This window comes from Alosa alosa, chromosome 5 (genome assembly GCF_017589495.1).
Source record: "Alosa alosa isolate M-15738 ecotype Scorff River chromosome 5, AALO_Geno_1.1, whole genome shotgun sequence".
Classification (NCBI taxonomy): domain Eukaryota; kingdom Metazoa; phylum Chordata; class Actinopteri; order Clupeiformes; family Clupeidae; genus Alosa; species Alosa alosa.
Window position 1 is genome coordinate 8,500,347 of NC_063193.1, and position 22,500 is coordinate 8,522,846.

The window sequence follows — 22,500 nt, forward strand, 5'->3', positions numbered from 1 at the left end:
CAAATGTCAATGACAACATTCACAGAACTTTTTAGAGCTTCTCGTTCTTTTTCATTTAATTTTTTTCAACCTTCGCTACGGTTGAGACACGAGGACTGTCTTCTCTTTACTCCTGATAGATTTGGCCAGTCTTCTCATCTCTTGAATTTTGTTTGATGGAATTTGCCAACTCTCTCTTCCAAATCTCTTTCTCTTATTAAAACAAGCATATAATAGAAACACTATTTCTAATTCGATTAACTTCAAGTACTGTAACTTCTTTTGCCATAAAAAGGGTCACTGTGAGCAGGGTGATTCTGGAGACCCAGGACCAGCAGGCTCCTGCTGGGACCAGCAACAGCATGGTCAGCTCCGCCACAGCAGCTCGTCTCAGTGTCGGTCGACCGCTCGCTCAAGTCTGCCCCAGCGATTCGCCTCTCAGTGTAAACACTCCGCGGGAGGAGGGGGTGGGGAAGGAGGGGGAGGGGGAGGGGGTGTGGAAGCACGACTCAGGACTCAGGAGACGGTGTTTACAACATGAGGTCATCTGGTGAGCTGCTGGACAACAGCGTGGCGAGAGACGGCGAGACGTGGCATGAGAGCAACAGCTGGTCAACAGCAGGTCAAACCAAGCTACTCCACTGGGGAACAGACATAGTGTGACCCTTCAAATCACACTAATAATTTCATTTATTTATTCAATGTAGGTTTTTCTTCTTTTTTTTATCAAAGCTACGTACAGCACAGATGCAAATTTACTTCAATGAAAAATAATTCCACCCACAGTTACCAATACCAGTACTCACTTTTTAAAATTGAGTGTGGTTAACCAGTTCTGATAAACCAGATAGACTGGTTAACCAGGGTGGTTTTCCAAAGCAGGCCAGTAACCCACTGCACTAGTGAAACCACAACGGATGCTGCAGCAATGGGGTCATGCTCAGATTAGGCCAGTGTGTGCTAAGCTTCTGAGGAAAAGACTGTTGACAACAACTCCTGAACAACGAAGAGACAGAAAGACGACCCGACTTTGCAGACTGTTAATCACCCTCCTGTTTGTGTGTGTGAGTGTGAATGCCTGTGTGTGTGCACGTGTGTGTGTGTGTGTGTGTGTGTGTGTGTGTGTGTGTGTGTGTGTGTGTGTGTGTGTGTGTGTGTGTGTGTGTGTTATAATGGTTTATTTCCTTGACAGGAAAAGCTGACTGCTCTCCACACCCTTATAAGGCCATTGCTGTCAGTGAGCTCTGAGAGCATGCAGCTGTGGGCCCCTACAACCAGATTACAAATGAAACCACAATCATTTCCTGCTGCTGACAGGCAAAGACCAACAACAAACACTCCTCACAAAATCTCCAAATAACAAGCTGATCCGTTGTTGTCTGACCAAGCACACACACACACACACACACACACACACACACACACACACACACACACACACAGACAGACAGAGACAATTCTGGAAGCACTATATACTTATAAAGACAAACAGGACTACAGTGAGCCTGGCTATCAACAATGACTAGCTAAGCACTCTGCATTAGGAGGTCAGTGCTTCACTTGTAAGTGGAAAAGTAGCGTCATGGTTGTTCAGAGCGTTGTCAGAGTGGCAAATGAGGATGTGTGTGCTTAAGAGATGGTCTGTTGGTTGGTCTTTTGTGTCACTGGGTTGCTTAAGAGGTTTATGAGGGTTTCAGGGTTGATCAGAAGATTGGTAGAGCATCAAATGGTATGACAGTAAGGCATTAGATGTAATGCAAAATTGTTGAGAATGTTGCTTTGTATGGAATCTTCATGTTGTGTTCATGTGTACTGTATGTTCCATTGGAGGTTTCCCTGTCCACTTAAAGAAAAGTTTGGGGAAAAGATTAGAAGCTCATTTGGGGGTTGCCAGGTTGGCTTACCTTTTCAGCAGACGTGGGCCTCATCAGGGACACTCGGTCATACTGTCGCTTAAGTAGAGCCCATAGTGCATCCAGACGACCCTGTATAAAAAAAAAACAGTAAACAGCCACTCAGACACCACTAAGAAGCTTCATTTTCACTCGAGAGCCAAGTTCAGAGAGACGCTATATGTGCTTGTGCACACAGTAGTTTGTATAGCCTACTTACATGTACTATCTCTACATCTCATATTGAACATTCACCCTGCTCTCTATTTAATCCACTTCCTCACTCAAACGTGACACAATGAAATTGCTGCTCTGTGCTTTGAATTAATGGAATGTTTGGGTGAATCGCGTCAGACAATGGAATTCTGTATGTATGCAATTGTAAATGGAAGATGTGGAGTGATTACTAGCTGTGAAATGCCTAAGTGGAGATGTCCTCAGATATCAGTGGAATGTCTCTCGTCCAATCAGGATTTAACAAAAAATTCGACCGGACCTAACTGTGGACACGTGTATCCTGCCACCATTAGTGAGTACAGCGGGTCTCACCTTGATTGGCGTGTACCATTTGGACTCTGTGTGGGGGGAGGTTGGAGGCCTTTTCGGCTTTTTCATCATGGGCTCCTCCGCCTCCTCATTCACCGTCACCACCGCATTCTTGGCCATCTCCAGCCGAGCCCCCTCTTCTGTGGAACCTTTCTCACCCCAGCGTACCTACGGCAACACCAACAGAGTCATGCAAACAAGCCCTCTAGCAGCACTGACCACTGACCTGTGCATTTAATTATAGGCCTTTTTCAAACCTTCTCTTCAGTATTAACGTATCAGACTACATAAACATACAACAGGCATGTTTTGTAGTTAGCTGAACATTCTTCAGTCATTTTAGCCATATGATATAAGGTGATGAACGATGATAAGGTGAGATAAACACACCTCACATCCTCTTATTCACTAAATAACTGCAGTTGATTTTTGCAAGGCATGTTAGCTCACAAATAGATTGTATGCAACTATAATTTACTACAAAAATCAAACAATGAATTTCTAGACTGCAGTGTTTTTCTCTCAAGAGTTTACAATCTCTAGAGGCAATGTTACTTACAAATAGTGGTACATAAATGCATTAATACAAATTAATCTAGCTGAGTGGAGTCAATTGGAGGTATATTAAAGTATGTCTGAGAACCTAGTTTTGTATTTCTTTTTTGTTCTCTTCAGTTCTCACCTTCACTCTCACACAAACCCCACAGCCCAGCTGCTGTTGCCATGGCAAAAAATAAATAAATAAAAATAACTAGGATATCAATTAGCATCACACGCTTCAGGCTGTAGGTCAAGCCATGGCAATCCACAGCACATTCCTTACAGCTCAGCAGCATGGCGAATCTCTTCCTCATAAGTCCCCTGTCTCCCTGTGAAGGAAGCCCCTACAGTAATTTCCTGTGTATTAGACGCATCATGTATAAACCGCAGGACAGTGTTTAAAACAAAAAAAAAAAACACTTTAAACAGTGTTTAAACAAAACCATACACAAAACAAAACCATATTAATACCATAATAACTTCCCCTCTTGTATTAACCTCATAGCTTAAGAAATTTTACAAAATCTGTGTATAAACTTGGCTAATAGTTATTAAGGTACTTGTGGGCATGAAGGCAGGTGCGTTTCTCAGCTTACGAACCTTAGAGAGTCAGCAAATACTGCCTTCTATCTGTCTGTGTGTTATAGTTTATATCATGTAGCCACCCCGTGCAGTTTTCTAAATCTACTGTATACTATACATTAGTACAATTTATATATCTTTTTCGGGGTGGTGGTGGTTATGGCCCCATAAAATTGCCAGACATGCTACTTTGTGTAGACCTCTTTGTATTTTTGTAAAGGTGTGTGAAGGTGAGAGAAGGAGAGTGCTACGGTCTGGTTTCTAACATTGCCCCGACATCCAGTCATCCATCCTGAGGGGGCACCAGATATGGAGATGAGATGATGTGTCTGAGAGAATGAAGGCTGACTAGGAAGACAGCCCCAAAGGGAATGGAAAGAGGGGAGTATGTGTGCAAGTGCATGGATGCAGGTGTGTGAAAGAGAGTGAGTTCACATGTGCATACGTGAGTGTGGGTGTTTGTATGTGTCTATATGTGTACCTGACTGTGCTCATGTGTGTGTTCTCTGAGGAGAGAGAGAGAGAGAGAGAGAGAGAGAGAGAGTGTGTGTGTGTGTGTGTGTGTGTGTGTGTGTGTGTGTGTGTGTGTGTGTGTGTGTGTGTGTGTGTGTGTGTGTGTGTGTGTGTGTGTGTGTGTGTGTGTGTGTGTGTGTGTGTGTGTGTGTGTGTCCTGTCTAGCATTCTCTCCTCTCTCCCGCACTCCTGGGAGCAGCTCTGGCGAGGTATCACTCCCCGAGGTTTGTTTTATTTATTCATTCATTCAGTTTTCCATCAGCGTTACACTGATGCCAGCATCTCCTCAGGGTACCTGGGCACGGAGCAATGAGAGGGGGAGCAAGAGAGAGACTGAGACAGAGAGAGAGACAGAAAGAGAGAAAGAGACAGAGAGAGAAGTGATAGAAAATGATATTGAAAGGAAGTAAAATGAGTACAGACAGACAAACAGAGTGAAAGAAACATAAAGGATGCACACATAGAAAGGAGAGAAGAAAATAAAAAAGAAGAGAAGAAAAGAACTATGATAGAAAGGGTAAAACTGAGAGGAACATATTGACATATAGAAAATAAAAAAAGAGGTGGATAGAGAAAGAAAGAAGGAGGGGTAGAAACCCGCTGAACAAAAGGTGCTTGACAGCAGTGAGGATCGCTGGGATGAATTCATTATGCTGGCAGGCATCACTCAATCCACACCCTCCCCCATTACTCTCTCTCTCACACACACACACACACACACACACACACACACACACACACACACACACACACACACACACCAATGTCCATCCTGTCTAGTGACAGACAGGCAGGAGTCAAGGCTGGACCGGGACGACACTGCCCGTCATGTCAAAGCCATCAGCCATCCCAGACGAGCCTCCAAGAAACAGCTTTGAAAGCTCTGCACCTGACGTCAGAGGAGCACGCTCACAAAGTGTTCAAGAGCGTAGACACCGAACATGAACAAAAGTGACAAGGACTAGAGGAGTTGGATGTAAAAAAATGTCCCTCCTCAACTGTTATGTATATAGACATTGAAGACTGTGTTTTCTTTTTGGGTGCAGGAGAGAAAGTGCAGCTTCTCCATCTACAGTGTATGAATAAGTCACGTGAATAAGGTGTGGACATCAAACCAGTGTTGAGTACAAATAAAGGAAAAGGTAAACCAGGACAAAAGACAGATATTATTTGAATGCACCTCAGCTTAAGCCACTCACCTCCATGCGTTTGATGCCCCCGGCACCTCTGCCTCCATAGTAGGAGGCGTCCACAGTCGGCCACTTCTTCTTGGGTGAGAGGTCCTCCTCTGGTGGCTGGAACGATGAGGGGGGCAATGCAGGGGTAAAGAACATGTCAGCATGCTGGCCCATACTCAAGCACTCCAAACACATCTATAGCAATGCACTCTGTTGCCCATTTGATCAGTGTGATACACTAATAAGAAATGTGTAATAAACTGATAGACGCAGACAAAGATAGATAGATAAATAGATAAATAGATAAATAGATAGATAGATAGATAGATAGATAGATAGATAGATAGATAGATAGATAGACACATATATACATACATACATACACACACCCATGCAGCACATTCATAGATAGATAGATAGATAGATATCATGAGGGTGATCTCTGTGTACTCACAGGTGGAGGAGGAGGGGCTGGTCGAGGCGGGGGATCTTTGATGACCTGAGAGAGACAGGAAGAAAAGCAAATACCTTATCTGAGGTCATCACAGGCTGATGCTACTGTGACAGCGCCATAGCGATGAGACAAGACAGAGTGAGGGACAGAGGGGGCGTAGGGAGGAGTGGACGGGGAGTGGACATCATCGGCCATTGACATCATCATCATCCTCATCACCATCCTCAGCGTTAGCATCATCTTCATCATCGTGCCCGTTATTTACCGGTAGCCTGCTCTGTGAAGCGCTAAGGCAGACATTCACCCCAGTGTATTTCAAGTTCAGCCCAAGAGTATGATTATTATGCTGATACGCCATTAATTGGAAGATCGTGGTGCCAAGCAAACAGTTCAACCCCCAGTGCAAAATAATGCCAGATCAACTTGTTGACGGGGGGAGCTTTGGGAGGGGTGAGGTGGGGGGGTTGTTAGTTGGGATGGGGAGGGGCCGGGGCATTTGGGGATGGTGGCGGAGTGCCGTCGTTTATCTGTTAATTAATTGGACGAGGTTCAGTAGGCCCCAGCGATCCTGAGGAGCTCATTAGCCCCAATGATATGCGGAGAGGGGGCTTGGGCTGGGGTCCAGACTTCATCTGGACGCGCAAATAACACCCGGACCCTCCTCTCTGGTAAACACACGCGCAGTCATACACATCATCCATCAAATCTACAGCCACTCACATACACATGCGAAAGGTAAACATGCATTACACACGTAAGATATAAACATACAATATGACCTACACAAAAAAAAAATGCGCATTCATATCAGAGACTTCAATATGCATGTAAACTCAACACAACCTTGTTTGGGAAATCAACACACACTCCCACACGCAGATGCGCTGCACAGACATACTCTCTTGGCCGTGTTTGTCGGTCACATGGGAAAAAGCACGCAGAGCCTGTGTTTCAGACAGCACCCCTGATGCAGAGACGTCCCGCTTGCGTCATCACTCAAGTCCAAACTGTCTGTCTCATCTGACAAACACACGCGCTCAGGGGACAAACAGGGCTCAGGAGAAGTGTAAATGTGTGTGTATGTGTGTGTGTGTGTGTGTGTGTGTGTGTGTGTGTGTGTGAGGGCTTCTGGCTTTTTTAAACTGACAGGCAGCACACTCACCCAAGCAGTCTGACGCAAGACAACAATACACCTCAACCACGAAACGGACTGAAAAAAACAACAGTAGAAGGAACTGGCCACCAGCACCTGCTGAACAGGTGTCACGTTCAAACAGTAGTCAGACTGAATTAGTTCTCCTTGTGACATGAAAAGGCAAAGCACGCACTTATGCAAGAGTGAACTTCAGTCATTTGCACACCACCAATGTGTGTGTGTGTGTGTGTGTGTGTGTGTGTGTGTGTGTGTGTGTGTGTGTGTGTGTGTGTGTGTGTGTGTGTGTGTGTGATTGTATTGTGTGTGTTAGAGAGAGAGAGACATACAGAGAGAGAGAGAGAGAGAAAGAGAAAGAGAGAAAGAGAGAGAGTATGGGAGTTTTGTGTGTGTGTGTGTGTGTGTGTGTGTGTGTGTGTGTGTGTGTGTGTGTGTGTGTGTGTGAGTATGTGCAGAAGATCAATGTAATGTCACACGCACACTCCAAACCTGAAGAAGAAGACCTTCCCCTCATTCCTCGTCACTGTCACCCGGTCAGGTTGTGCATTTACCAAATGAGTCCCCTCAGCCTCCCTCCTCAAAAAGCTTCTTCATTATCACATATCATGGCTCTAACAGCTGTTCCGCTCACATTAAAGCACACTAATGCCGTAACGCCACTGTTGTCATTGAAATAATGGAAAATGATCAATTAGTGTTAATTAATTGCTCTTTGACACTCAACCGACTGTTGGCAAATCCAAGTAATGCGTGCTGGTGGGGTGTGCCGGTGTGGTGTGGTGATTACCATCATTTTAGCCAGACCTTACGCTAACGGATTACCTCCTCTCGCTCAGTAATTAAGCAGCAGATTTCATATTTCCTGGGCATATTGCGGGATAAATAAAGCTTTAAACAAATGGCGTGCTCGCCTGTGGGGGCTAACAAATAAAAACCTCAAAATAAAATAAATAAAACTACCTGACAGACAGATGTGCGGAGAGAGACGGCCGTTTAAAACCGTTAAGTGCAGTCGGTAATTAATCGCTAAAGCGCCGGACACTTAGCCATCTGATGGGCAGCTTGAGCCGCTGAACATACGCAGCGGCGGCAGCAGCGATCTGACCAATCAGCGGCAGCAGCTGAAACATTACCATATGGCGGCGGCGTAATTGTCCAATTGGAGTTTATAATCCGTTCATTTTAGTCCGTAATGCTCCCATGTTGTGTCAAGCTGTTTCCCAGCTTATCGTGACTGGGGTGAGTGACAAGTAGCATATTTGCAAATTAAAACGATGCACTTTCATCACCAGCAAATGAAGCTATTTGTGGAGCTGGGCAAGTACGGTCTAAGAGGTCAACTGGTGGAAAATATCACTGCGGTTTCATATGCTGCGCTGATCTTGTTCTCTCTGTGTAGTCCTGTTGTCAGGTAAACTGGCCTACCACAAGACACACGAAAAATTCTCCTTCATATTTCATAATTAAAGGCTGTCTTCCTGACAATCTCGGAAAATCGAAACTATTCTCAAAAATATTTTCACATAATGTATCTTATCTCTCTGAAACAGACAAACAAATCAAAGCCCTTTCATGCTAAATCATGAGAAAAATAAGGATAAAAATATCAAGGAGAAATGAGACATCAGAAGTCCGTAGATATCATATGACTTTATCCGGGATGATAACAAGACAAAAATGATCTTCATTTCCCACTCCTTGGCCTGAGAGATTGGGTGTGAGTTTGCCCACTTTGGGCCTTTCTGTGTGTGTTTTTTATGGAAAAAAGGCAGGGAGTTAGAAAAGAGAGAAAAGAGTGAAAGACGGCTGTATGTGTGTCTGTGTGTGTGTGTGTGTGTGTGTGTGTGTGAGTGTGTGTGTGTGTGTGTGTGTGTGTGTGTGTGTGTGTGTGTGTGTGTGAGTGTGTATGTGGGGGGGTGTGTGTGGGGAGGGATGGAATGGGGATGGAGGGGTAGAGAGAAGAGAGATCTGGCAGGGCCGAGTTTAAATATTAACAGCGCACACATGGCCCTTTCCGAGTGCCGAGTCCCTGGTGGACGGGAACAGCAGCTCCTGCACCAAGACAAACAGTGGCCTGGCCAGGCATGCTGCAGGGGGTTTACATTTTAATGCCTTTGTTGGTTTTCCAAAATATGCTTCCATCTCTGCCTGGACTAGGGCCCGGCTGTGCGCCACTTTCTCAAAGCGGGCCGATGCTGCTCGCTATGCCTGCCTGCCGATGCCATCGCTCTGTGTGTGTGTTTGTGTGTGTGTGTGTGTGTGTGTGTGTGTGTGTGTGTGTGTGTGTGTGTGCGTGTATGTGCGTGAGTGAGTGAGAGAGTTTGCTCCTTGTGCACCAGATTCAGAGAGCAGGAGGCTCTTGGGCATGCCATCTGTAGTTGTTAGCGATGGTTTAGACTGATAATGCGATCTGGGCTCCCATTGTTCCTGTGGAAAGTGGGGAGTTGATGAACCAAAAGATTTTTTTTTTAAAAGAGGGGCCAAGGCTGAAATTTATACTCACATGGTTCAAGTTGTGAACTAGTCACACTATGTGAAAATGGCCACACAACAGCCATGCTTTCCGGAACATTGCTTAAATGGTATAACATAAAAAGGACAAGCTAACAACAAAAAAAAAAAATGACAGGCAAGAATGTAAGAAGAGCAGCCAACACTGCCCTCATAAAGAAGCTGTCGACACATACTAAAAGGCAGGACATGGATCGAAACATACTTCCTCATGTGGGTCCCGTCCCGCCCTTGTTTTAGGAGAAGGACAATTAGGTCATTTTGGGTTGGGAGTCAGCGTTTTAACTACAAACACAACCTTACCTCACCCATCCTGTTCCTGCCAAAAACTAGCAGGCTTTGGCCAAAACCTTGCACTGATCTGCCTCTGGTTCTGATCTGGCTCTGATCTGTCTGTGATCTGGTTTTGATCTGGCTCTGATCTGGCTCTGATCTGTCTGTGATCTGGTTCTACTCTGGCTCTGATCTGGCTCTTATGCGGCACTGATCTGGCTCTGATCTGGCACAGCTCTGTTCAGCACCAGATCCGGTGCAGAGCATCAGCCCCAGCAGCTTGTTTTGAAATGGGTCACACCCTGAGGACGCGGCGAGTGGAGTTCACCTGGCCTGCGCCCAGCAATCCAGCTCTGTTCATTACGGGACCCCTTCCAGCACATCAGCGCTTGGCATCCGAGCCCGTCTATCCAGGGACACCCTTGGAAGGGTGCCAGGCAAGGAGCACTCACTTAAAAAGAGAAAGGCGGGGGAGGGCGAAGGGGGTCTTCAAAAAAGGCAACACACGACACAGAAAAAAATAACAGGGGAGCGGACTAAGAATGAGGGGAAAGAGAGAAGTCATCACTTAAGAGAGAGGGGGATTGGCAGTGATGGGCTCTTTTAACATCAAAGTTCCTGGGTTAAAAGGGGATGAGGGGTGAGATGCTTTCAAATGGTTCCCATTCAGCCCAGTGTTATCTTTAGAGGAACCAGAACCAAAAGCAGAACAAGAGCCCAGAAGCTTCTGTCAGTCATATACTACATGCGTACATACTACTAGCTATCCTTGATCCTTCTCACACATACACATGTAGCACATAAGAATTTGAACAGTGACAGATTTCTTGCATTTTGTGCAAAAAGGTCCTTCCAGTTCTTAAACTACTAAACTAACGAGTATCGAAGGAACTTGACATCAAAGCGGAGATTCAAATTGTATAATCTTTAAGTGCTCGAGCACAGGACCAAAATGTCCCGTGCATACACAGTGTCAGTGCTGCTAGGCAACAGTAGTTCAGGTCCGCAGTGTTTCAGTGTTGCCAGTGTCAGTGGTCTAGTGGTTCGGTGTTGAAGTGTTACAGTTAAAAAGTTACAGTGTCACCGTGTTAAAATGTCGGTTCTACAGTGTTACATTTACACTGTTTCGGTGCCTAAGAATTGCAGTGTTACAATATTACAGTGTTAAAGTGTTAAAGGCACCCTTAACAAGATTTGCTCTCGGGGTCCCCCTCTGATTGAGAAGCGCAATAATATGCTAGGAATGTTGCTGGGCTACAGTGTTGCAGTGTTGCAGCACTACGCGGTATGTTGTTTTCCTTTACTCACCACGGTGCAGCAGAGCGGCCAGAACCACCACATGAAGGCCAGGGCAGCCAGCAGCAGCAGCACCAGGAACACAATAAACACCACCCAACCACTCGACTGAGGAGGGGAAACACACACATTCACACGTTCGCACACGTGCAGACGCACGCACGCACACACACACACACACACACACACACACACACATCAGGGATCAGGGAATAGTAACACAATAATACGTATGGCATGATACCACCATTCCACTCCATAAAAATCCCAAAAAGGGCAAAGTAAACATACTTAGTAACATAATATTATTAGTACCGGTATTAACTAACCTAACGTTTATTTTAAAATGCGGCAGCCGTGGCCTACTGGTTAGGGTTCGGACTTGTAACCGACCGGTGGGAATGGCAGGATAGTGTGTGCTTCACTTCACTGTGTGCTGAGTGTGTTTCACTAATTTACGGATTGGGATAAATGCAGAGACCAAATTTCCCTCACGGGATCAAAAGAGTACAGTATACTTATACTTACTTAAAAATTTGTATTAAAATGTTTTGTAAGGTAGGTATTCGACTTACACAGGTGGTGACATAGATGGTGAAGGCACTGGAGATGAAGGACTTGCCGCCATTGAGGCTGATAAGGATTTCCATGGACCTGGGGAACAAGAGATAGACATATTGATGTCACCCACACTTAGACTTACTGATGTCACCCACACTTTTTCATTTTGTGTTCAGTTTTCAGTGAACACAAAATAAATATTTTGTAGCGGCAACAGTCTACTAGTGTCTAGTCTTCAGTCAACACCACTGTATTACAGCTAAATATGTGGGGCATTTAAAATCAAACAGAAAATTATGAAAACGTATGAAAAAGTGTCATTGTGATGCCTTACAATTGCATAATTGTGGTGTACAAAATCAAAATACAGAAATTGAACAAAAATAAAACATAAAAATGTTACAATAAATAAAGTAATGAAGACGAATTTCTCAGCATGAGCGCTTCTAGTAAAATTACAGTCAAAGACGTCCACACAGCACAGTCAAGTCACTTTTAATAAACACTCTGATTCAATTAAAAGGCAAATTAAAAGCTGTGCTCTGCTGTCACTGGCCTTGCAGGCTAGTCTCGCCGCACAATGGATGTGCAGAGAATGACCCATATAACTTATTTACCGGTAACGGAGGAGGTAAAGGGAGCAATTAACGTGCTAATGATGAACGGCACCGTAATCTCCATATGTCTGTTACGCAGGATCCAATTACCACACGCCTAATGAGAATCCAGGGCTGACTGAACGCCTCACGTCCTCCCCAAAATGGAGTGCAGGCGAGAGCAAGAGGAGGCTCTTGTGTTCTGCACGTGGCTCTGCTCGAACACAAAAAGGCTTGGTTACGGGTGTGAGAGAGAAGTGAAAATAACGTTGTCCCTGTGGGTTTGGGGTGTTGAGGTGTGTGTGTGTGTGTGTGTGTGTGTGTGTGTGTGTGTGTGTTTGCACATGCTGGTTTTCTTTCTCTTGGTGGGTCAGAGAAGCTCGCTCAGATTCAACCCCAAATTTGCATCCTTTCAATTATTTCATTCGCGCTGCCATTGTTTAGAAACGCTTTACTTGACTGTGATGAAAGGCCCTATTTTCAAGCGCTCGGGGCACCTACCGCCCTCAGAGATGTGGCAAATATTAACAAAAGCTGTCGTGCTGTTTACACCAGCCCACCAGTACGTTTGTGCGGTTCATGGCGGAGTTCTCGCCTCTCCCTGTGCGTCTAATCTGCCCATTGTGAGAAGCTCCAAGAGGCCCGTGCATGTTAACTAAGTGTGTCTCCTGAATGGATGAAGGGAGAGGCTAATTTAGCTGACACACTCGATACAGCAAACGCGAAGGCAGGTTGTTAATCAAGCTGGATATGTGCACAGACCTAGGATCAGAGGAGAGGCCTTCCCCCCTCTACACACACACACACACACACACTCTTCTGCCAAATGATTCTGTCTCCCTAGATAAAATTGGACACTCTCAATGCACCATCACATCTTTTTATTCTTCTATCTTTTCTTTCTTTCTTTCTTTCCATATCTCTTCCTCACTTTCTTTCTTCATCTGAATGCAAATAAGATTTCAGCAGGAGCGTCCTTAAAGCTCACAACCGCCACCAAAGTAATGGAGAACTACAGTATGTGAGCTGCCAATCCACTAAGATCCACAATTGTGCATTTAAATCTATAAATCTAATCCACCCAATCTGGCAGCCGCAGACCAATCCGCTACATCCACTTTGGAGAATAGGGATCTGTTGTCAGAATTTTGGCATATGATAGACACACACACTGCATATAGATGCCATTGTGTTTCTGAAAGAAGACAGCTGACATGGGAGCCCCCAACCCATCCCCCACTCCCTAAAAACTTCTAAAAAATTCACTCCACAGTCTCTCCCTGGCAAGTGGTGGGATTTCGGTTACCAGATCCACTTCTCTCAAAGATGTCACAACAACATTAAGCTGATTGGACACTTGCATCTCAATCAGCAGGCACAGCCAACTTAGGCTATTCCCTGGCCTGGCTCCTCTGCTCTGCGGAGGGGAGTCGATGTGTGTCACACTCATGCGGGACTGGCAGATGTTCGAGAGGGAAGAGCGTCACTCAGACCTCTGCTCTTGACAAGAGACAAACTCAGAGACGGCGACATGAGTGAGCAACAAGCCACTCTCGGAGTCACTGGAGACGCTTGAAGAAGCCTCTAGAACTTTTTGCGCTCTTCCACACCCCCACCTCCCTATGTCCTGCTTCGTGTCAGAGGGGGTAGGCAGTGATGGGGAGTGTTTGTGATGTCTTGCAGATGGCCGCCGTGACAACCATGTCGCTAATGGCTCTGGAATTTTCCTTAAAGATGCGGAAATGAGTGGCGTAAATTATTCAAGGGCCAACTTGTGTGTATCAGCTGCCAGCTGAACAGCTCTGAGTGTGTGTGTGTGTGTGTGTGTGTGTGTGTGTGTGTGTGTGTGTGTGTGTGTGTGTGTGTCTACATATGTGTGGTGGACCTAATATAGAATTCCTTAGGAGGAATTTTACATTATATTACACATTAATACTGTATAATTCCTAAAGTATTATAATTATTTTACATATGGGTAATTCCACGCAAAACTGTCACATCCCAGTTTGTACACACAATGCCAACACAAAGCCATGGTATTTATTTGGCGTTGTGGATGTGACAGTTTTGCGTGGAATTGCCCTTATACATTTTACAGGAAGTACACACAGGATATCCTCTGGAAAAGTTGAAAGAGGAAACCATGCAGTTGTGACAGCATGGTCTCACATTACAGCAAGATCTAAAACTGTAGGCTTTAGCGGTCCTCATAGTGCCAGTCCTGTTTGTGATATAAAATGTTTACAGAAAATGACCTGAAGAATTACACTACCATCATTAAGACCACCAACCAATTTTACCTGCTACAAAGTATATGGATTTCTAAAGAATATGTTTTGAAGTCAGTGTTGAAATGAAAAGAAAAATGACTCTAAGGTGTAAAAGGACCAGCAGGGGCAGGTTGGGGCACCATGAGGGCAACACAGGCTCTATCAGGCCTCTGACCCCACCGTCGACCACAGATGGAGGAGAGAGAGACGGCATGCAGGACCATAGCCATGAAGATGGGATTGATTATTGATGAGTCACGCTTGACTGGTCTGCTCTCCTCCCCTCTCCTCTGCCCTTAACTGTTCCATCCCTCCCTCTCTCCCTCCCTCTCTCCCTCCCTCTCTTCCTCCCTCTCTCCCCGCGTGAGTGCTTGTTGGCCAGGTGTCAGCAGGACCCCACTGTTATCTTTAGCCCCCCCCACCCCTGATTGTGAAAACGTAGGTGAGGACACAGACCCTGTGCCACTCCACCCCCAATATACCCAACCCCCGATCCCTCCACCACTTCTTCATCCACAGCACATGTACCCCCACGACCCCACACACATACACCACCACCCCTGTTCTCCTCTACTCTCTAGGGGTAAGGCTCATTCCCACTAATGTGTGTGTGTGTGTGTGTGTGTGTGTGTGTGTGTGTGTGTGTGTGTGTGTGTGTGTGTGCCTATGTGTGTGTGTGTGTGTGTATGTGTGTGTGTGTGTGTGTGTGTGTGTGTGTGTGTGTGTGTGTGTGTGTGTGTGTGTCTGTGTGTGTGTGTCTGTGTGTGTGTGTGTGTGTGTAGTGGGTAACAGATGCCCCCCTCACAGTCAGTTTAGCCACAGCAGCTGTCGCCACAGATGAGGCCCCTTGCCCGCCTGCAACAAGGGCCCACGAGGAAGGACGAGAGCGGAGGAGAGGAAGAGAGGACGAGAGCAGAACAGGCCAGAGGATGCTCTGATTCCTGGACATCTCTCCCAGCGCCTGTCCATCCCCATCGGGACTCCACTCCAGCTCCATCTGAGCTTCATTAGCCTACATTCAGAGCTGGAGCTGCCAATGGGGTTGGGGTTGGGGATGCGGGGTTAGGGGGGAGAATGGAGGAAAATGGGCTTAATGTGTCCAACGCTGCCTGACTACACGTGAAGATTACTGAAAGTGAGTAACAGCGCGGGGAATGAGAGGGTTGATACCGGCGCGGGTACCCCGGTTCCTCCTTGGTTGGCACTGGGAGAAGTGCTTCTGATGAGGTAATTAAGGGCGCATTCAAACTAGACTGTTTGGTCCGGCCTCGAGTTCGTTTGTACCGATGGTTCGGTGATTTTTTGCTAATTTGAACGCAGTCTACCGAACCCAGGTGCAGACTCGGGTCCGGACCAGGCGCCGCTAGAAAACGGGGGTCTGGGGTACGGTTTGTTAGAACTCCAGCGCAGGTCAAGCGCTATCTGCCGTTTTTGCGACATTGCCAAGCGATATTGGTAAAAAGAAGCTAGTGTTTATGACATAAACGGACCCAGGTCCACAAACAAAAATGTAATGTGAACAGAGACCAGCTGGGTCAGGACTAGGGAGGAGATTTTGCACTCGGGTACGGTCCAGTTAAACGGACCCAGTGTGAATGCGGCCTTAGAACTCTGGTGTAGTTTGAATGCTATCTGTTCCAAATCCAGGAAATAAACTGCCGTTTTGCAACATTGCCAAGCGATATTGGTGAATAGAAGCTAGTGACATAAACGGACCCAGGTCCGCAAACAAAAATATAATGTGAACGAAGACCAACTGGGTCAGGGCTAGGGGAGAATAACATAACATACGGTCCAGTAAAATGGACGCAGTATGAATGCAACCTAAGACTCCAGTCAATCCACTTCATCTAGACCCCACCATAGTCCAGCAATGAATCCCATAAATCTTTTTTTTCTCTGTGTAATGTTTTGGTGACAGCACTAAGGGGTCTGGTAGAGTGATAATGATTTTAAAGATGATGATCTCATCATAAGGGCTTTTCCAAAAACTGAGAGAACACATGAGAGCTCTGCCATCTGTATCTACTGAAAGCTCTTGTTATATTCATATAATATTTTATGAAATCCTCCCGCCTGTACGCCGATGAATTCCCCCTCATAAAAAAGAGACAAGGCCTCCACCGAACGAAACACTGGATTGGAACACGGCCTGCACCAGTCCCCTCAGGTATCCGGGCCCCTCACAGCGGTTCACGTCGAGTAGAGGACACGTAGCCATATTTAAGAGCAGATGATGCTTAAATGGCAGCAGCTGGCTCGGATCCAAAATGCTAATCTCGTGAGCTTTTAGCACCCTACTTCTGACAGTGTGTAGATAAGCCTAAAAAATCATCAAAGCGCTCAGACGGGAGTTTCAGGGACTTGATTCTTTGCAGAGGATTCTGGGAGGTGCATCTCGCGCATCTCAGGTAGCTGGCCGCAGGTGAGTGACGGCCGGGGGAAAGCAGGTGATGGTGGTGGTGGGATGTAGGAGGGTGGCGGAGGGAGGGGGGCTGGCTGATGACAGGAGGTGTGTGATTGGCTGGAGAGTGCGGCACACAGATGGAGAGATAGAGGGAGGGAGGGAGAGGAGAGGAGAAGAGGAAGAGGAGTGGAGCGGCTCAGATGCTGGCTGCAGGTGGCTCGCGGAGTGGTGTGTCGCGGAGCGGTGTGTCGCGGCAGTGTGGAGGTAAATTATTTACATGGGACCAGAGGCAGAGGGATCGGACGCATCTGTCGCACATCCTTTTAACCCCCCCAACACACACACACACACACAAGCACACACACACATGCACACAGACTCCCCTCCATTCCTGCACCGCCAAACCCCCACCAACAGATGTGTTTACACAAGCAACCTCGTAGCAGCTAACCACTTAATGGGTCACAAGCGCAAGCCAAGAGTTAATTAAGCAAGGCTTTTCAAATGGATATCGTGTAGCGGAGACAGCCTTTTTGTTTATGATGCTATATGTTATGCACTAAGTGTTTTATAATAAGCTAAAGAGAACTAACAGTAAGGGAATGGGAGGTGTGTGTGGGGGAGGGGAGTTACATTACAGTTACATTAAACGGTTTGATTACATGGTTACATTAAATGGTTTGAAATAATGACGTCAATTTGTAACCGGAGGGTTGCCCGTTCGAACCCTGACCAGTAGGCACGGCTGAAGTGCCCTTGAGCAAGGCACCTAATCCTCACTGCTCCCCGAGTGCCGCTGTAGCAGGCAGCTCACTGCGCCGGGATTAGTGTGTGCTTTACGTCACCGTGTGTTCACTGTGTGCTGAGTGTGTTTCACTAATTCACGGATTGGGATAAATGCAGAGACCAAATTTCCCTCACGGGATCAAAAGAGTATATATACTACTACTACTATATATTTACATCTTAGCATGCCAAGTGTGCCATGCCAGGGACCTGTTTACCGCATGTCGAGTGTCTTGGTAAGAGACCTGTTTACCGCAATGCATGTTTACGTTCTTGTTTATGTTTATGGTTCTAAGAAAACATTTTTAAATCAACACCTGTTCTGGACATACAGTATATTGGCATATATTTCTATACTGGTATTTGGAGGTTAAACCAGGCACTCAGAACTTTTTAAGAATTCATGAGGAATTGTTTTTCCATGTTCACAGCAATATTAGATCGGATGACCCCTCTCATTCCAGACTCCGATGGAAGACCACGCATCTCCACCTCATATTACAGTAGTGTGTGGGGTCATTTGTGAAAGAGGAGAGAGGAGGAGGACTTACTCTCCCACTTCCTGTAGCATCGGCGCTGGACAGAGCACGTAATCATCTCTCACCACACTGGGCACCTCATCTGGAAATATGAAGAAGAGAGAGAGAGACAGAGAGAGAGGAGAGAGGGAGTGAGAGAGAGATGGGAGACAAGTAGTAAGAAAGTGGAGAGAGAGAGAGTAGAAATATATTAAGATAGATAAAGAGACATTGAAATAGAAAGAGAAAGAGAGAAAGAGGGAGTTGGAGTGAAGAGGAGAATGAGGAGTGACAGGGGAAAATGTAAGACAGAGAGAGAGAGATGGAGAGAGAGAGAGAGAAGAGGGAGAGAGAGTAAGGGGAGTATCATTATTGGACTGTGAACTTGTTTCCAGATGTGCAACACTGCAGCCATCTGAGTGGGATGGACTGTGTGTGTGCGTGTGTGTGTGTGTGTGTGTGTGTGTGTGTGTGTGTGTGTGTGTGTGTAGAAGTGTGTAAGTGCATGTGTGTGTGTGTGTGTGTGTAGGTGCATGTGTGTGTGTGTGTGTGGGGGTACTGGCCAAAGCCTGACTGAGTCACCCAGAGAGGGCGGGAGGTTTCAGTAAGGCACAGCTGACGTGTGCACACACTACAAAACTTGAAATGGAAAAAATGTGTGTGTGTGTGTGGGGGGGGGGGACCCTGTTTGGGAAAAATATCTATAAAGGGACATCAAATACTTCCAGTTATTGTGCTATTCATATTAGATCCAGTGGATGTTTAACTGCAGGAGTGAGCAAGCATCATCTTTATGAAGGTCTAATTTATAGTCTTCCCTTTCTGGTTTGTTTGCATACTGTAACTCCACACGGATTGACAGGCCAGATGTCTGAACAAAAGCAGCTCATGAACCGGTTTCCATGTCAAGGCTGTGCATGAGGTCAGGTGGCCATGCAGGTGTTCTTTCCTTCGTTCCATCTCTCAAAGGGTGGGGAACACAAAGCTCATGTGTGTGTGAGGGCATGTGCGAGCCACATGTGTGTGTGTGTGTGTGTGTGTGTGTGTGTGTGTGTGTGTGTGTGTGTGTGTGTGTGTGTGTGTGTGTGTGCGTGTCCATGCATGCATGTGTGTGTTTGTGTGTGTGTGTGTGCGTGTGTGCTGTATGGGTAAGAGAGTTTCATTAAAAAGCCGCTTTGATGTGGTGAATAGACTGGTGTGAGAAAAATCCTGGAGTGGCTTCAACAGGAGTCACTGTGCAGGTGACAATTCACACTGGGCGATCACAATAGCAATCGCAACGTGCTGCCTGTACAGTGCAGTGGATCTTTAGAACAGTAAACAGATACATGTATGAAATATATTTACTGTGCTAGTGGTGTGCTGTTTCTGAATTTGAACAGAAATGTAGGCTACCTTTTCAACAAAGCAAGGGGTTTCCATAGAGAGCAATCTCTATTTATATACACGACATCTGGAACAATACAATACAGAATACAACTGTTCGTTCATTCATTCATTCATCCATTCATTCATTCATTCATTCATTCATTCATTTTCTAATTCTCTGAGTTCAAAGGCATATTATAAACTGTGATCCATTGGCCAGCCCTGCCAGATTCCTACTCACACTGTTGATCTAATGTGGCTTAAGGTCCCAGATGCTGCTCTGGATTGGGGTCTGGAGATTGTGGCTATTGGCAGCCATGTCTGAGGCCTCATCTATCCCATAATAACCACATTAAAAAAACACCACAGTGGGGTTATGGCTTATTTTTATCTGGCTGTGGAAAGATCAGCTCAAGCCTTGATTGATGGCGCTCAGCGACTTTCGTGTCAGCCATGAGCCGCTGGATTCTTATCAAATGATTGCTCTGCACGCCTGAAATAGAGCCAGCGTGAAAATGTGGCAATGGCGATAAAGGAGAAGAAACTCCAGAAGAAGTGAACAGAAGAAGAGCTGCAAAGGAACGTGCATGAGAGAGCAGCCATATGGGTTCAGGCAGAGCACGTTCTCTCACTTCTGGAAAGTTCCGTTTCCAGAAGCACGTTTGGGCTGCTTCTCTTGGTTGATGAGTTGAGATACGAGGAGTCGTGGCAGTGGCCATGCCAGAACAGGAAAGGGAAGTCTCCACTCCAACACTCCAGCACGGTCCGGAGGCAGATGTTGCCTTGTTTGGGCTTCAGACTGTATAACTGCCCCGACTGCCACTATTGCCACTACTGCCCTAGTAGGACAGAGTCCAGGGGCTCAAACCAGTGTCTTTAAAACCCAATTCATATCAAAGATTCACAACGAGACGAGCTGCAATGATCTCTAAACTAGCACACATGTCCATTTAAACGATGGATTCACACCAGTGCAACAGCCCGCAACAGCACCAGCGTTTCCATAACAATGCCTTTGTTACACCACTCGTTGTAGCCAGATATTAACTAGCTGACTAGTTGGCCAGCAAAGTTTACCAATTAGCTGATAAGCCAACAGTCAGTAAATCTGTGTTTGTTTTTGTAACTTTAAAAACATACAGTTTGATTGATGTTGTGAAGTATTTTTCAAAACCGAGCTAGTTAAGAGTATTACTCTGCTTCTCCTCTGGCAAAAACTCTTGACCTGACACCTCTGCTGGACTGACTGAGTGACAACACGTCACAAATGCTGTGAGGCTAAATCTTTTGAAACAGAATGATACATAATGGATTGGTACTAAAAGGAGAAGAAGAAGTGAAGAAGAAGAAGTGATCTAGAATGGAATTCCAAATTCCAAATTCCAAATGGAATACAGCCTTGCTTTGTGGAACGACAAGGAACAGCACAAAATGCTATCGAGTAAAACAGGAGTGGAATTCAGTAGAATGTTCTAGAACGGCCTGGGCTGTTGCGATTGGCAGTGTGTGAATGCAGTAGTGCAGTGCAGTGTGATGCGGTACTCACCATAAGTGTTGCCTTTGACCTTGAAGCGGCACCGGGCTCCATCCTTGGCTCGGCCCAGCGTGAAGCCATTCCCCCTCACTACGATGTCAAAGGACTCTGAGGATGCACACCAGTTGAGGGGAAAATAAGAAGCAGCTCCTGGCCCCAACCAGCAGAGTTCAGGCTTTGTTTCAGACACACACACTCTCTCTCTCTCTCTCACACACACACACACACACACACACACACACACACACACACACACACACACACACACATGTGCAGTATATACACAGCACTATATAATTATAGTTATATTGATATATAGTTAATATATAGATATTTAGTTCATTTCAAATGCATCACACACACACACACACACACACACACACACACACACACACACACACACACACATCTCAACCAGCCTTAAAAGGCATTATTTCCACAATGAGCACTCACGGTTGGCACACACACTGGAGGGCTCAACGCTGAGGATCTCTGTGCATGATTTCTTCAGGATCTACATAAATAAAGCAGAATTTAATTCAAGCCTGTCCTCGCCATCTCTCGCTTATCAACTATCACTGAAAACAAACACACTGGCTCATATTTCAAAGCCATCACCCTTTGTGTTGGTGTGCTTGTGTGCTTGTGTGTGTGTGTGTGTGTGTGTGTGTGTGTCTGTGTGGTTTCGCATCGAGAGGAAACAGGAGTGTGTGAGAACAGTGTCAGGTCTTTATGAGGAAATTATGCACAAGTGTCACGTCAACATCCCCCCACCATGCACCCTAGACACACACACACACACACACACACACACACACACATCACGCTTGCAAAGCAGGCTAAAAGAGACGCATCATTATCATATAAAAAGGGCCGCAGCATTGCGAGCTCGCCCCGCGTCCTCTATCCTCCTGTAAATCAACACAAACTATGCAAATGTGTGGCCACCGCGCACCCAGCCACAGCCATATTAGGCCCAATCTACGCTCCTCAGGGCTCTGGGAGAGGCCATCCAGGTGTGGGCTGCAGACACGCTTAACCAGGAGCGATAATGCCGCCACGGCAGCGAAAAAACAAGCCGCCACGAGCACTTTAGTGGGAGCGATGTCATTACAGGAGAGCGTGGCGCTTTTTATCTTCTAGACTTACATCAGTCACACACACACACACACACAAACACACACAAATCTGAGGAGTATGAGGAGTCAGTCACTTCATCATGCTCTGATAGACCAGACAAGAGCAGCGCAAAGACTCCAGGACAGCTAGATGAGTCGAGTGTGGGACTGGAGGATATAGGAAATCTGCTTAAAGCCTCTTTTCTTCATTGTGTAACATGTTGGGTTTACTAGAGCAAAACGTCATTGATTGTGTGGCTATGCGCATGTATGGGGCAAGTATGATTGTCATTGTGGGTATTTTCTTTAAAAAGATCACAATTTCTCAAGATGTCTGTGGTCGGAAGTTGCCTTGCATATAAGGGACCTTCAAAGTTTATGACACTTAACTCACATAATTATGTCACTGAGAACTAAATATATCA

General features: G+C 46.0%; 1 protein-coding gene across 2 annotated transcripts in view; it reads right to left on the reverse strand.

The window, feature by feature from the left end:
* antxr2a (ANTXR cell adhesion molecule 2a) overlaps positions 1 to 22,500 on the reverse strand; it is a 64,399-nt gene that overhangs the window by 31,301 nt on the left and 10,598 nt on the right. The window contains exons 8-16 of one of the 2 annotated variants that reach the window (XM_048244220.1): positions 21,411 to 21,471; positions 20,970 to 21,065; positions 18,089 to 18,158; positions 11,493 to 11,571; positions 10,930 to 11,025; positions 5,685 to 5,729; positions 5,252 to 5,347; positions 2,421 to 2,585; positions 1,884 to 1,964 (exon numbers count right to left, since the gene is read on the reverse strand). In XM_048244220.1, coding sequence (XP_048100177.1) covers positions 1,884 to 1,964; positions 2,421 to 2,585; positions 5,252 to 5,347; positions 5,685 to 5,729; positions 10,930 to 11,025; positions 11,493 to 11,571; positions 18,089 to 18,158; positions 20,970 to 21,065; positions 21,411 to 21,471 — 789 coding nt within the window. Of the gene's footprint in view, positions 1 to 1,883; positions 1,965 to 2,420; positions 2,586 to 5,251; positions 5,348 to 5,684; positions 5,730 to 10,929; positions 11,026 to 11,492; positions 11,572 to 18,088; positions 18,159 to 20,969; positions 21,066 to 21,410; positions 21,472 to 22,500 lie in introns of those variants that run through there. The other variant, XR_007193624.1, reaches the window with a different exon arrangement.